Source organism: Arachis hypogaea, chromosome 19 (genome assembly GCF_003086295.3).
Source record: "Arachis hypogaea cultivar Tifrunner chromosome 19, arahy.Tifrunner.gnm2.J5K5, whole genome shotgun sequence".
NCBI lineage: Eukaryota > Viridiplantae > Streptophyta > Magnoliopsida > Fabales > Fabaceae > Arachis > Arachis hypogaea.
Window position 1 is genome coordinate 4,675,984 of NC_092054.1, and position 15,112 is coordinate 4,691,095.

General features: G+C 26.1%; 2 protein-coding genes and 2 non-coding genes across 4 annotated transcripts; 2 read left to right on the forward strand and 2 right to left on the reverse strand.

Moving 5' to 3' along the window:
* The first annotated feature begins 2,310 nt into the window (after positions 1–2,310).
* On the forward strand, positions 2,311–2,383 carry TRNAR-UCU (transfer RNA arginine (anticodon UCU)). The gene has a single exon. It is a non-coding gene; the product is annotated as a tRNA-Arg (tRNA).
* A 2,476-nt stretch (positions 2,384–4,859) lies between these two features.
* On the forward strand, positions 4,860–4,933 carry TRNAI-AAU (transfer RNA isoleucine (anticodon AAU)). The gene has a single exon. It is a non-coding gene; the product is annotated as a tRNA-Ile (tRNA).
* A 1,547-nt stretch (positions 4,934–6,480) lies between these two features.
* On the reverse strand, positions 6,481–7,918 carry LOC112779722 (early nodulin-like protein 7). Its single transcript, XM_025824057.3, has 2 exons — positions 7,655–7,918; positions 6,481–7,101 (listed from the first exon to the last, which is right to left on the reverse strand). The coding sequence occupies exons 1-2, from the start codon at positions 7,854–7,856 to the stop codon at positions 6,695–6,697; spliced, it is 609 nt and encodes a 202-aa protein (XP_025679842.1). The 5' UTR covers positions 7,857–7,918; the 3' UTR covers positions 6,481–6,694.
* Positions 7,919–10,362: 2,444 nt separating this feature from the next.
* On the reverse strand, positions 10,363–13,150 carry LOC112776992 (CASP-like protein 3A1). The gene is made up of 3 exons (XM_025821276.3): positions 12,600–13,150; positions 11,310–11,445; positions 10,363–10,761 (listed from the first exon to the last, which is right to left on the reverse strand). Exons 1-3 carry the CDS (start codon positions 12,857–12,859, stop codon positions 10,540–10,542), a joined length of 618 nt encoding a protein of 205 aa, XP_025677061.1. The 5' UTR covers positions 12,860–13,150; the 3' UTR covers positions 10,363–10,539.
* Between the last annotated feature and the right edge of the window lie 1,962 nt (positions 13,151–15,112).

Genomic DNA, 15,112 nt, shown 5'->3' on the forward strand with positions numbered 1-15,112 from the left:
TCTTCAAAAAATTTTACAAAACCAAGTCTAAGAATATATACTCAAATTAGTCTCTAAAGAATAAAAAACTAATTTCGTTTCGAATGTTTTCGTCTTCAAAAAATTCTTATTACGTTAAAGTTGCTGGATTTTATAAAATCAAAATACATAAATCTCTATTTTAATTAGATTTATTGTTTTTATTTAGACAAATAAATTTTAAAAAATGTAATAAAAATACCTATATATCTTATTTTTATAAAGTTTAAAAATTTAAGATAAAAATATATGATCTAAACTTTCTTAAAGATTTATTTGGTGTATACTTTTAAAGTAATACTATTTGTCATATTAAACTCAAACAATATATATGAATAAGTAAAAGGTTTCTTTTGCTAACAAATTATAATTTAAATAGCATAAATTTTTTATCTTCACCTAAAAATTTTGAGTTTGAATATCATTTCTAACTTAAAAAAAAATAAAAGGTTTTTACTTATATATTTATGTATAAGCGTGCATGTATTTTTTATAAAGAAATAAATGTTTACTTACTAAATTTTATTGAAAACTTCCAAATTTTATCTTTTTGTACTTTTGCCTTTTTTATTTTTAACATATGTTTTATGGTTAACCGATTAATAGTCAAATTCGTTTTTAAAAGATCACTTATTTTTTAATTTAGTTCTCAAATAAATTTTTTAGTCATATTAGTCTTTGAAAGATAAAACGTAAGTCAAATTAATCCTTCTGTTAGTTAGATGATGACGTGTTATGTTAAGTGCTACGTGACATGATGATGTGGTAAGTTATGCCACGTGTCACCAGCTGATTGGTTGACGTGTCAGGTCAGTGACACCTAGCATGTCACGTGTCATTTGATATGTAACAAAGTTATTTATAATTAAAATAGTCCCTAAAAATCTAGACGTAAGTAATTTTCATTCGTAAAATTTTAAAAATTAATCAAATTAGTCTTTATATAATTTTTTTTATTTTTTTCATAATATTAAATTTAAATTTTTTTGATAGTACTAATTTTAATATTATTTTTTGAACCTTAATAAACAAATTTTTTTTACATAAAATAATAAAAATAATTAAATTATTACAAAATTATTTTATTATTTGTATTTTAAAATTTTATAATTTTAAATTATAATTTTTTATAATAAAATTTTTTATTTAAATAAATTTTTTAAATTATTGTTGATTATATATTTTAAAAAATTTAAATGAGTTTTTTAAACGAGTTTTTTATTTAAACGAGTTTTATAAATTATTGTTGATTATATATCTAAATAAAAAATTTTACTATAAAAAAATTACAATTTGAAAATCTAAAATTTTAAAATATAAATGACAAAATAAATATATAATAATTTATTGATTTTTATTATTTTATGTAAAAAAAATTGTTTATTAAGGTCTAAACAACAGTATTAAAATTAATACTATCAAAAAAATTTTAAATTTAATATTATGAAAAAAAATAAAAAAATTATATAATAACTAATTTGATTAATTTTAAAAATTTTAGGGATGAAAATGACTTATGTCTTGACTTTTAGGGACAATTTTGATTATAAATAACATTTTTACATGTCAAGTGACGTGTGACGCGATAGGTGTCACTGACCTGACACGTCAACTAATCATCTTGTGACACGTGACATTATCCTACTACGTCATCATGTTACGTGACACTTAACATGACACCTCATCATCTAACTAATAAAAAGACTAATTTGACTTAAGTTTTATCTTCCAAAAATTAATATGACTAAAAAAATCATTTGAGAACTAATTTAAAAATTGAATGATTTTTCATAAATGAATTTGATTATTAATCCAATATTTTATATTTAAGACTTGTTAAGAACTAAAAAAGAATTAAATAAATAAAGTAATACATAATTTTTTTATCTATTTAAAAAATAAAACAAGAGTTATAACTCGTCTTTATTTGTCAAAGTAACGATGATTTTAGTATAACCAAACAGTCAAAGTATCAACGACAACTATATACCTCATCAAAATAATAGCTATATGAGTCATCCTCCATTCTACCTCTTAACAAAGAACATGTCTTATGCTCTAATTTTGCATTTTCTATAATTCACTTACCTTAGTATAATGATATATCTCACATCTCTAATAATAATTTATATTACTTTACGCACATATAAGTATTACTAACTTGATTATTAATTAGAATGTCTTTTTAGAGTTAAGGATTAAGGAAGTCTCAAATTAAGTTTCCAATCTCTCTCTCTCTCTCACTCTTTCTCTTTCTGTTTTAAATGAATGAGTGTAAACAATACGGCAAGAGCGCCCATGGCCTAATGGATAAGGCGCTTGTCTTCTAATCAAGCGATTGTGGGTTCGAGTCCCACTGGGCGTGTATCCTTTTTCTTAACCATTTTTTTGAACTACATTTACTTATAATCTTAACAATTATATATGTTGTGCTTTTTGTTTTTGGTCTTTATAATATATCAACAAAATGCATTCGGACTATTATGTGTTTATTGGAATGAAAAGTCTTTTTCAAGGTATAAGATAAGATACTTTTGTTTATTCTAAGAAATGTATGCAGTTAACATCGTATATAGTTCTCAAGGTGGCATGGATGTGTAGCATTTTAATATCTTAATGCAAATCCATTGAATTTTGGGATGCTATATAATATATATTATTCCATGGTACCTTGTAACAACTGAAGTTCAAGTTATATTTGATTAATTAGTTTTGAAAATCACACTTAATTATTGTTCTAAAATTATAAAAAATTACATAAATACCTCTTAATTTATTACTCTTTCATTAACCTCTATTTTGATTTGTTTAATTAGTATCCTTTAAAAAAGAAAAATTGATGTTAAATTTCACAATAAAAAAAAGTTAAACATATTTATTACATTAGAAAACACTTAATTATAAAATTAAAAACAATATAAAATTTTAATTAAAAATATTATAAAAATTTAATTATAAATTTGATAAAATTATAGAACTAACACAATAATTAAACCATTTTTCTATTCTTAATTTCTCTATACCATTACACCTATATAGAATAAAAACAACATTTACAGCTAGCTAGTTGTGATTAACAAATTGGTGGTCCATGAATTTGTCAAGTATTAATTAATTAAATGCTTGCAATTTAGAGAGAACAGACAAAAATAAAAATGTCAACAAATTATGAGTAGCTAAAAGTTGTGTATGTAGTCCCTAAATTAAAGAGAAGTCATAATCAAATTTGTTGATGAACATTATCATGATAATAATTGCATTGTCTTCTGTTTAGAACCTCATAATTGTATTCTAAGTTTTATGTTATTTGCATCCACCATTCGTTAATGTCAAAAGGGTAAAATAGGACAATAAATAATAATAAATGTGGAATGAATAATCGGACAAAGCTAAGAAAAAAGCTTTTTTATAAATAATGCCAACACTAACAGAGCTAATAACAAAAAAATAAGAAAAAAAGGGAGGTTGAGTAAATTATGAACCTTTCAAAATTGGTAAAGAAAACATACTTGTACAACGTGTATCATCACTTAGAATAATTCATGGGTAGTTAATTATATATTTAATTATTTATTCACACCTTTAGTCCTTTATGAAAATTCATATTATATATTTTCCAAGACAAACTGCATTTTCTTCTCTTTTTATCTAATTAATTATTCTCTTCATCACTCTTTAGTTTTCAATTATAGAATGTAATGCTTTTTTAAATTAATTATTATTAAAGAAAAAAAGAAAAGTAAAAAAAAAAAAAAAAAAACATCTTAAATCTCACTTCGTAAATTCTAAATTTTAAATTCTAAATATGGACTAATGATATAAAATAAATAAATAAATAAAATATTAAAATTTGTTTAATTAACAAAGAGTGTCATACTCGTTACTAAGTAAATAACTTTTAAAAATAAGCAGAAAAAAACTACTAAAAGCATCTTATTTTTAAATACATTAAAGTGATTTTTTAAAACTTGTTTTACTCTTCATTTTTCGCGTATTTTTTTTCTTCGTTTAAGAAAGTTATTAGTGGAAAAATAACTAATATTGAATTTTTGTTTTAGATAGACACTTAATTATTTGGATGCATATAATTTTTTTTAATCGAAAAAACTTATTTGAGAAGAAAAATGGTAGTTTATAACGTGATCGTGTTTAATTTGTTCAATGTGCGTGACATTAATAATCTCGTGGAGAATATTAAAATGGTTTCTAATAAAAAGTATTTTCTTCCCAAGATTAATGAACAGTTGACAATATTATTATTTAAGCACACATAGATCGCATTTAATTCAATCAATGTTTAAATAGTCTGTGTCAAATTTAAATTATTTGGTATTTGAATATAATATTATTCGTTGATTCGGATCAATATATGGAATGCCATTTAAGATAAAAATAAAAAAACTGAATTAATTAATTATATTGAACAACTCCGGTTCGAGCATGCATGCTAAAATAAATTAATTAAGATAAAAAAAAAAAGCAAACAAAAACTAACGACCGGTTTAATTTTTAAATTTTCAGTTTTTTTAACTCATCATCAAGACTTTTAATATTACCACCTAATCAATATTTTAAGCTTATATAGAGCTATGTTTTGCCATTAGTATTTATATATTTCTCTTGCTTTCCATTTTTTCCTATCCTTATTTTGATTCTTTCAATTATGAAAGTTGTGATTATTCGATACCTACAGAAAATCTTATCTTTCATAGAGACAAAACTTAAAAGAAGAACAAAGTTACGCTTTTTATCAATGACATAGAAAAAATTTCAATGGGTGTTAAAACATTTTAATTTTACAGATTTGAGAATATAGATGATTTAATATTTATTTCAAAAATGGCCTATTAGCTCAGTTGGTTAGAGCGTCGTGCTAATAACGCGAAGGTCGCAGGTTTGAGACCTGCATGGGCCAATTTATAATTAGTAAAAAAAAATACTTATTTTTAAAAAAATCAATTCTAATAGAATAATCTGAAATTAAATATGTCAACTAATATGATTTTTTTGTTCAAAAAAAGGAAATATTCCATGTGGATTGCAATCTAGAAAGTAATATCATTGTGAATATGGTGGGTTCTTATAATCATTGTGATGTCACTGCTGATACTAGTACTTTGTGCTCATTGAGCATATTTACTTTTATTTTTAATTAATTATTTTAAGTATTTATTTTAAATAAGAGAATCCGATTGGAAAGAGCATAGGATATAATATAAGCATTGTTGGCAACATGTAATTATTAGACAATATATATGCATGTGCTATATGATTAATGATATATCATTATTCATCTATAAAGGAAGAACTTATTGATATTAACAGATCATAGAACAATTATTTGCATGGTTTTGAAACATGTGTGACTATGTGAGAATACTATTTATTCCTCTTTTTATAACATTATGCAAATGCATAAATATTAATGTTAAAAAATAACACTAAATATTAATGTATTGAAAACATTAAAAAAAATCCGTTTTTTCTAAGAGAATTTTTTATTGTTTGTTATATCTGTTAACTAATGTTTTTAGAGTATTTATTAGTATGATAATTATAAAATGTCTTTGTCACTTCTCCTAGTGTGTTGTGCACTAAGCAAAAGGCTATTTCTCACTTTCTTTCTCCTTTATGTTAGGCATCTTTTTTTTTTTTAATTCCTTTGGTGGAAGAAATTGATCATTATTTTTCATAAAAAATTGATAATGAAGAATACATTATGCCTAATACAAACAATGTTGGGAAGGACCATATGTAAGTCACTGAAATATGCCTGAAAATATAACATGAATGTTCCTTTTCTCTTTTTTTTTTTTTTGGAAAGGAATGTTCCTTTTCATTTTTGGACCATGGTATTGAAAGACAACATTTACAAGGGCCCATTTTTAGGTAGATGGGCCCAAAAAATGGACCGCATCCTACCAAAAAATTAGAAATGAATCCTACTATAAAAATTTTACTTAAACAGAGTAAATACAGAGAACTTTTGTCCCAAAAAGAAAGGAAAAAACGTTTCACCGCAGAACTCAAGGATTATTTTTTTTTAAATAAACATTTGAAACATTTTATTTACCGAGCTAATTTAGATACAATTTATGTTTTTGTATTCTATTACTTATCTCATTACACAAGAATATAAACTATATCCAAATTATTTATATAGATAAATAAAAAATATTTAAAATATTTATTTAAAAAAAATTCAGAACCAAAAAGAGAAACAAATAAAGAAAAATTTTCTAATAGTAATAGTAATAAAGTTTAAAAAATTTTATTACTAGTAATAATTTTAGTACATATTCTTAACTAAGTCTTTCTTTTAAATGGTTCTTTATGATACTAATTCTTATGATTTAAGTCACAACGATAAATATAGCTAAGGTACCAATACCCTAGTTTATAAGGGTACCCAATGAAAAAAAAAAAAAAGTAAAGCAAAGAAGAATAGAAGATTTTAGTTACTAATCAACAAAAAAATAATAATATAATAATGAAATCAAATTAGCTGATAATAGTAAGTACAATAGTCAAGGTTCAAATTCTAAACAATACAAACTCCAAAAGCAAACTAATAAGCAATCAACAAAAATGAAAAATAAAAATAAACAACTAATGATAATTAACTAACAACTAAACTAATAAGAATCTGTCACCACATAATAACAAGAACAATAATTCATGGTGCTAAAACTAGCACAACTACAAAGGTGACAAGAAGAGCCATAAATGCTGAACCAATCATCATGAAACGTGATGTGGATGAAGAAGCATTGGAGCCATGATAATGATGATGATAATAGGGTGAAGGAGCTAGTTCTGATGATGAGGAAGCGTCTTCGGTTGGCGCAGGGGACGCGGCTGGCCGAAAAATTGCCATGTGTTGTGGTGATATAACTTCCACAATAAGTTTTTGCCCATTATGGCAGTGATTCTCTGTTCCACTTATGAAGTAGAAGAAACCGGACCTATCAAGAATCACTGTGCTGTTTCCATCATCATAAGATGTTATGGGATTATTTGGATCACAATGGAAGTACTTCCATTTTTCAACAACTAGAACTGAGTCATTTTGGTACTCAAATACTGCACAATGAAATTAATTTAAGGAGAAAACAACATCATCAATTAGTAGTAATAATTAATGCAAATAACATTATTCTGGAAACACTCGAGAGAGAAAAAAAACATGTAATTTGGATTCAATTTTTTAGGTATATTAAATCAACCATTAAATTAATTATTCGGCCTAGAATATACATTAAAAATATAAAAAATAACACATAATCTCATTTTTAATAGTAAAAACTAAAAATCTTATAAACTAAATAAAGTACATCTCTCTATTATTAATTTTTGTAAAGAAGAGAGTTTAACACAATAAATTAGAACCAATAGAGAACAATGCAAAAAAAATAACTAAAAAAAAATAAACCTATCCCGTTATTATTTTTAGTATTGTCATCAACAATAAAAAGATCTACACCACTCTCGACCTTATAGCTAATAAGATTTAAAATTCATTTTATATGAATCTCAATTCTATTTTAGTAGTAAAAATTGAAAAAAAAAAAAACAGAGTATGAACCATATATATAATACAAAGATGAAGAGGTGATTGAAGAGAAAATAAGCTTACCGAGAGAGTCACCAATTTGGAATCTGTTCATTTGAGCCCATTGAATGTAATATGAAATATTATTGGGGCCAGGTTCATGCCATCCCAAGTGATCACCAACTTTGAAATCTCTAGCACCTTCAACAGCTGAACTAGCACCCAAGAAAATTATCATCGTCATAATCATGCAGCTACACACTACTCCAAAATGTTGTGAAGCCATGTTAGTAATACAAATTGTTTTTTGGTGACTATGCTAGTAACACAAATGGTTCTGAATTTCTGATGATGATAACTAAAATGCAAAATGCAAGGTACTCGTAATATATAACAAACAGGGTTGCAGTGTAAACGTATATAGTAGCGGTTATTACTTATTATAGGTAGTTTTCAAATTTAACGTGTATGTGAGGACCGAGAATGTGGCTAAACGTGGCAACAACAACAATCATTCAATTAAGATCAAAGGATTAACTGAAATTTTTGTTATTCAAAACTGAAAATTCCAATTCAAATTCACACTAAGAGTTGATTGGTGTGTGAAAATATGTTTTGTTTTAGTTTTATTTTTTTTAATAATTTTATTTTTAATACATTTTAGAAAATATGATTAGTTTGTGAAAAGAAAATTCATTTTTAAGTATCAAAAATAATAAAAATGTTTTGTTGGTTTAGTTTTAAATTATAGTTTTAATAGTTTAAAATTACAAAACTATATTTTTATTAAAGGTACGACATTAGTTATTTAATTTTTTATTAAATTAACAATTAATTTTTATACGGTATTAATATGGAATAAATTACTATCTTATTATACTATTTTAAAAAATTTGGTATCTCTTATACATATGTGATTTTATATTTTTTATGAAACTATATAACAACAAAAAATATCAATCGAACAAAAAAATTATTATCAATATTTTTAAGTTTTTATGTATTCTTTTAATTTTTATTATCGATATTTTTATAATTGATTGTCGATTTAAAAAATTATTTTCATAAAAAAATTATTATTTTATACAAAAAAATGAAGGTAAAAAATAAAGAAATTTAATAAATACATGTTAATTTAAAAAGTACGTACTCAATCTTAAATAAAATAAAAAACTCAATAAATATATATTTTAATTATAATTAAAGTTCTATTTTTTTAATTACTTTATCTATATATTCAAAGATACAAAAATTAAGCCTAAAATAAGAGATAATACTCAATTTAGTCCCTGGAGTTTCCATTTAGTCTATGAAGTTTTAATTGCTTCTATTTAGTCCCCAAACTTTGTGAACATAACTCATGTTAGTCCTTGAAACAATTTTCAACGTACAAACGTTAACGGAACATTGTTGTGACAACCGGATCCATACTAAACTTTGTAAAATGATGTCGTTTTGGTTTTAGCACTCAAATAACCTAAAAACAACATCGTAAATGGTATTTATTAAAATTTTACCTAATAAAATAAGTAATACAATGCCGTTTTTGAGCTATTTAAATGTCAAAACCCTGCATCATTTTACAAGTTTTAACGTGACATGTGATAGTCTACAGCAGCGCTCTATTAACGTTTTTATACTAAAAATGGTCTCAGGAACTAATATGAGGCATGTTTATAAATTTCGGGGACTAAATAGAGGCAATTGAAACCTCAAGGACTAAATTAAGACTCGCGTGTAAGTTCAGGGACCAAATTGAGTATTATCTCCTAAAATAAAAAATTGAAATGGTCAAATAAAATTAAAAAAATTCATCTTTTTAAAGAAATGTATGTATAAATTAGTGAAAAATAATGGATATCCATAGAAAAAGACAGAAGAGAACGAACAAAGCGTGACAAAAAAAATGAGTAGAAGAGATTGAAACCTTTATCCGAATCCAAAAATATCGTGTTTTAGTTTGAAAACGTTTTCAAGAGTTAAGATTGAAAACATAAAAATAGCATTTTTAACTTTATTCTATCTTTTTAAAATTATTTTTATTAAAAGTATTTTTAAAATATTTTATAAATTATATTTTCATGTCTTATTTTTATTTTTATCGAAAATCAAAATGAAAACGCTTAATCCAATGAAACCGGAAGTTAGGTGCAAGGCAAATAACAAATTCTTTTAACAAAATAGAATTTGTTTCTTGGAGCTTGTTGGGTTCGAGCCTGTAGACCTTTAAGAACTTTTTAAAGGCCTATTTGCCAATGAAAAAACGTAAAATAGAGTTGCACCAACAGGCCCTATGAACTATGATCACTCATTTATTGTTTACAATGATTCTATCACTTTTGCGGAGGCAAAAGAGGAAGAGTTGTTCCAAATTGTCACTATTCTAACTGATTATATTGAGGCTTCTAGACAAACCATAAATATTAATAAATCATTGAGAAGAGAGTAAAAGAGATACTGGAGATGAAAGTTTGTGAAAGATCTCTGAATAAAGCTCTAACATGGATTGAAGAGAGGGTGTTAAACAAATTAGAGAGTTGGAAGGAGAAATTTATTCAATGCTATTTGGGTTAAGATCCTTAAATCTATATATTATCCTAATTGTAATTTTTGCAAAGCAAAGACAAAGGATGTGTCATGGGTATGAAAGAGTATAATGCATGGAAAAGAGATGTTTATGGAGCATGGCAAGTGGAGAAGCCAACGTGAAACACTTTTCAATTTCATGTGATTATGCATGTAAAGGTATCACTTAAAACTAAGATTAAAGTGCTCAAATTGCAACAGATATGTAAAATGCAATTAAACCTTAACTTGTACTTAGTATTCTTAGTCAGGTAGAAGATTGATCATAACAATAACACGCATAATACTCCCACATAATACATTCACATAAGGCCCATATATATTTTCATATGATTTTGTTATATAAGTATATATATATAATTAGTTATATATTGAAGTAAAACTCATGAAGAGTGTTGGGAGAGCCAAATTACATCTTGGACAGCAGAAATAGCCAGCAAGAAACAGCTGGTGAAAGTGAAGGCTATTGAGATGGCAACATGATCACAGAACTTGTGCAATGGCTTGCAGAAATTTGGCAGTGCCGTGTGCCGGATTCCGGTTCGGTTCAGGTTGGTAACCCCAGATGCAGCAGATCCAGCACTCATCAATGCATAAGCAAATGCCTAAACAAATTTCCACCAAAATGTATTAAAGTAATTTAGTGTTACATCCGATTTTTTATTGTTTAAAAAAAATTAATTTTGATGTATTGACAGTATCAATTACATCCGTTTTTTGGATGACCGTTCTCGTAGAATAATGTAAAAAGTAGTTATTTTTGTTAAAAACATATTACGTATCTAATAGTACATCAAAATTAAATTCTTGTTTAAATGTATGTCATTCTATTATCTTATTAGTGTATGATTCATCAAGTTGATCCAAATTAGGTTAGTTTTAGGGTTTTAGCACAAGTGATAGCTTAGGAACAAATGTGAGTATGTTAGAGTCACTAAAATTGTATTCAATATAACGACTTTAATTTTGATGCACTGATGCGTGCAATCACATCTGTTCTTTTGGGTGATCATTCACGCAGTTAATGTAAAAGATATTATTTTTATTGATGTGACATTATGTAATTAGATACATATATAAAACTATTTTACAAAGTGCATCAAAATTAAATTCTCAATATAATTTAGAGGGAATCATAAAATTTAAAGGGTACCTGGTCCCCAGCAAAAATAAGCCATGCATAGTTTCTTGAGGGAATGACAGAGGAATTCCTAACAAATCTTGATGTGCCAATCAGTAGTTGTAGCAATGAGTGAGCAGCAACAGCAGCTGAAACCCCAACAAGATATCTGCCCCACCCAACACAAATTCAGAGAAGAAAAAAAGTTTTAATTTAAATTAATGAACCACAAAGGTTTAGATCATTCAATACTGGTTACTTCAGAGTTTATTTATTTCTAGTGTATTAATAAGTAATTCACCTTTTTATAAATTAAATGTGTGTAATAATAACAAATGTGCTAGCTAGTATGTAATTATTCAAACTATATATTGTACTTTCAATTTTCAGATGCAGAATAATTAGCAAACTATCAAATTAGCCCTTAAAAAATCAGAGTGTGACAATTTGGAACTAAATATGTATAATCCATGTTTATCAAACACTATAATCTTTGAGAGACCAAATTTAATAATTATTTGTCCAATTAAAGTCAAAACATTTGTACCAACATCATGGAATCAATAAAGATCACACTTTAAACAAGAGTTAATTAAAAACTAACTGGTTAAGTAGACAAATTAAGGGTATGCGGAAAACTCAACAATTTGATGAATTGAAAAGACAAAATGGGTAGTAATAGAGGCAAAAGGGACAAACAAACACAAATAATAATAATTAGTGTTAGAGAAAGGGAAAAGAAGATATAAAAAAGAGAAATTCGAATTCACGGGTGCATGAAACTGTTCATTCAAATACTATGATGACATGACAAACCAACCCCCTCCCAGGCCCCCACTTTTTTATGGTCAATTTTGTCCTCATCCCTCGGTTATTAAAAAAATGTCCAAGGACATTGCTGGCAAGATAATAATAATAATAATAATAATAATAATAATAATAATAATAATAATAATAATAATAATAATAATAATAATAAGAGAGGAAAAAAAAAAAACATAACCTCTCATGTATTCATGAAGTTGTGGTTGGCTGCCAAGAAAATGCAGCAGACCAAAAAAAAAGGGGGAAAGAGAGTGAGAAACCAACACTCAGAATTGAACAAGATATTTTCCTATGTTTGCTTCACTATCTTTTAAGTTACTAAGTTTTAGATAGTTCATGATCACCATTCACAAAATAAAAAGAATATCTTTAGACAGAAAAAGAATATTTTTAATAAAATAAAAGTGAAAAAAGCAACCCAAAAGAGAGAAGCAGAGGAATGATGATGAAGCAATATAAGATCAAAGAACATGGAAGAAGAAGAAGAAGAATGGTTACTCGTATGATTGAGAGAAGGACCACTTTGAATTAATGGGGAAGCTGAAGCCATAGATGGAGACATTTGTAGCTTGTTTTGCAGTAACCATGAGAGACACTGCAACAATGGAAGAAGCCATGCACATCAACCTCAGACACAGCTCCACCGCCTCCTTCCTCCGCCGCTGCCGTGCTCCGACAGGGGCTCCGCTCATTCTTCCGCTGCTCTCCAAAGCTGCCACCTTTGATTCCTCTCCTCGTATCCTCTCTTCACTCACCATGGAAAACACTCTGTTTTTCTTTTTTCTTCTGTTTCCTCTGTTTTCTCTGTTTTCTTTTTTAAAAAAAAGAGAGAAAAACTAAAAGAAGTGTTTTTTTTTTCCTTTCTTTTTTTCTTGTTTATTTGTTTAATTTTTTTATTGAGACTGTTGAGTGAAACTATGAAAGTGTGTGGTTGTGTTGGTGGGGTTGTGAGAATGAATGAGTTATTGGTGTTTTAAAGGGGGAAGAGGGTGGGATTTGTGTGTGACATGGGAATTAATATTTAAACTCACTTTTCTTGGTTTAAATATGGACATTATATTTTTGTTATTCATCTTTTGTATTAGCTTTTTTATGAGCCTTAAAAAAAAAAAAACAAAAAAAAAACAAAAAACAAAAAACTGATGGTTAAGATCTATTTATATTTGAAAATAAATAAATAATGGGTCTAAGTGTCTAATCTAACTATTGTTGTTTGGGGAACTTTCACATTTCATTTTTCCTTTATGGTGACTAGTCCCTATGGCTTGTCCATATGTACCCTAAATAGGTCATGGACTAATTAATTATGGTAAAAATTCAGGTAAAATCGACTTCACGTGAAGTTGATATCTGAGAGCCGTTAGGTAAAAATTTAGTCAAATCAGTCAAATTATTTAACGACTCTCAGGTATTAACTTTACATGAAATCGACTGCACCTGAGTTTCCACCATTAATTATACTTTTTTCATTTGGTTTAGGTAATAGAAATTTAGTGAATTATATATATAACTTTTTGTTAGACGAATTTAATTTTGATGCATCGTCAATGTGTAAAAATAATTTTATATATGTATTTAATTACGAAATATTATATCATAAAAGATAATTATTATTTTTATTGATCACGTAAATAGTTATTTAAAATGACGAATGTAATCGTACAACTATGTAAAATATTTTATACTATCAGTACATTAAAATTAAACTATTTGTTAAATATTTTGTGTTTTTGAAATTATATTTTTATTTATTATTTTTATATAACATAATAAATATATAAAAATTATAATTCAATAGTTAAAAAAATTTATAAAAAGCATAACTTAAAATGATTATGTTCAATTTTTCACAATCCTCATTTTAGAATTATTTTTCATGAAATTGTACAAGAGGAGATAGATATAAAAGTAAAAAAAAATGTGATGAGATAAACCAAAATTCAAATCTAACATTCTAATCCTCTTCATGTATAAATAGAAGTATAGATAATGATCATTATGAATATTTTTATCCTTTTCAGAAAAAACCAGGGATTTTACCACTATTTAAAACATGACACTTTGTTTCTTATGTTTGCATTTAAAGCGTTTATTGTTTTTTATCTCAAGAGGGTTCACACTTCACAGTGAAGACTTAAGAGAACCTTACGTATGCTTTGAATGGAGCTATGTGAATTGTGAAGAGAACGAGTGAAACTCTAAGACTCTAATAACTCCAATGCATACATCATCCTTTCTATTTTACTCAAACATCAATTTTGGACTATATAAACAAATGCCTATGATGTCACAACTCACAAGAAAATCAATGGGATTGCGTTTTCGTTTCAAAGTGCTAAACATCAAAGAGATTAATTTGGTCATCACATAGTCGGTCTATGAAATATATGAATCTCATTATTGCACAGTCCAAGGACAATAATATACATAAATTTCATCTAGAAAAAGAGGAAAATACAACCTGTATTTGTGGGTATTCTATATATTACCATTCGGATCGGATAATTATCTTATCTTATGCGAATAAAAAATATTATTTATATACTAAAATTAATCATTATATATTTATCTATAAATATACGTATTTTTAATATATAATTTTTATTTTAATATATATTTTATTTTAATATATATCTAACATGCATGATTGTATGTAAAAATATTTTGATTGAGACATTTTTTTTTTAATGGAGTTGAAATTGGAAGGTGTTAAAAATATGGGAAGTTATTGGAGAAAGAGAGAAAAAGAAGTTTTCAGAGAATACAGTAAGAAAGAAAATGAAAAATGAATGAAATGAAATTGGCAATCAGTTACTGATTCTGTTAGTTGTCTGGCTATTTATATTGGCTATGACTAACAAATTCATTACAATAATAACTTAACTAATCAATCTAATAATTATTTAAATAATATATTATTAATTACTAATCATACTCTAGCTAAATTACGTAAGGGGTCAGGTAATTTGCCCCCTCAAGCTGGCAGTATTTGGTTGATGAAAATCAAGCAT

Bases quoted from the DNA above. Each gene is read 5' to 3' on its own strand.
- LOC112776992 (XM_025821276.3), bottom strand. From the start codon at position 12,859: ATGGTGAGTGAAGAGAGGATACGAGGAGAGGAATCAAAGGTGGCAGCT. The intron at 11,446-12,599 runs GTAACCATTCTT...TGGGTGGGGCAG, and splicing joins TCCTTCTCTCAATCATACGA to ATATCTTGTTGGGGTTTCAG. The intron at 10,762-11,309 runs GTACCCTTTAAA...AAATTTGTTTAG, and splicing joins TTATTTTTGCTGGGGACCAG to GCATTTGCTTATGCATTGAT.
- LOC112779722 (XM_025824057.3), bottom strand. From the start codon at position 7,856: ATGGCTTCACAACATTTTGGAGTAGTGTGTAGCTGCATGATTATGACG. The intron at 7,102-7,654 runs GTAAGCTTATTT...TTCATTGTGCAG, and splicing joins CCAAATTGGTGACTCTCTCG to TATTTGAGTACCAAAATGAC.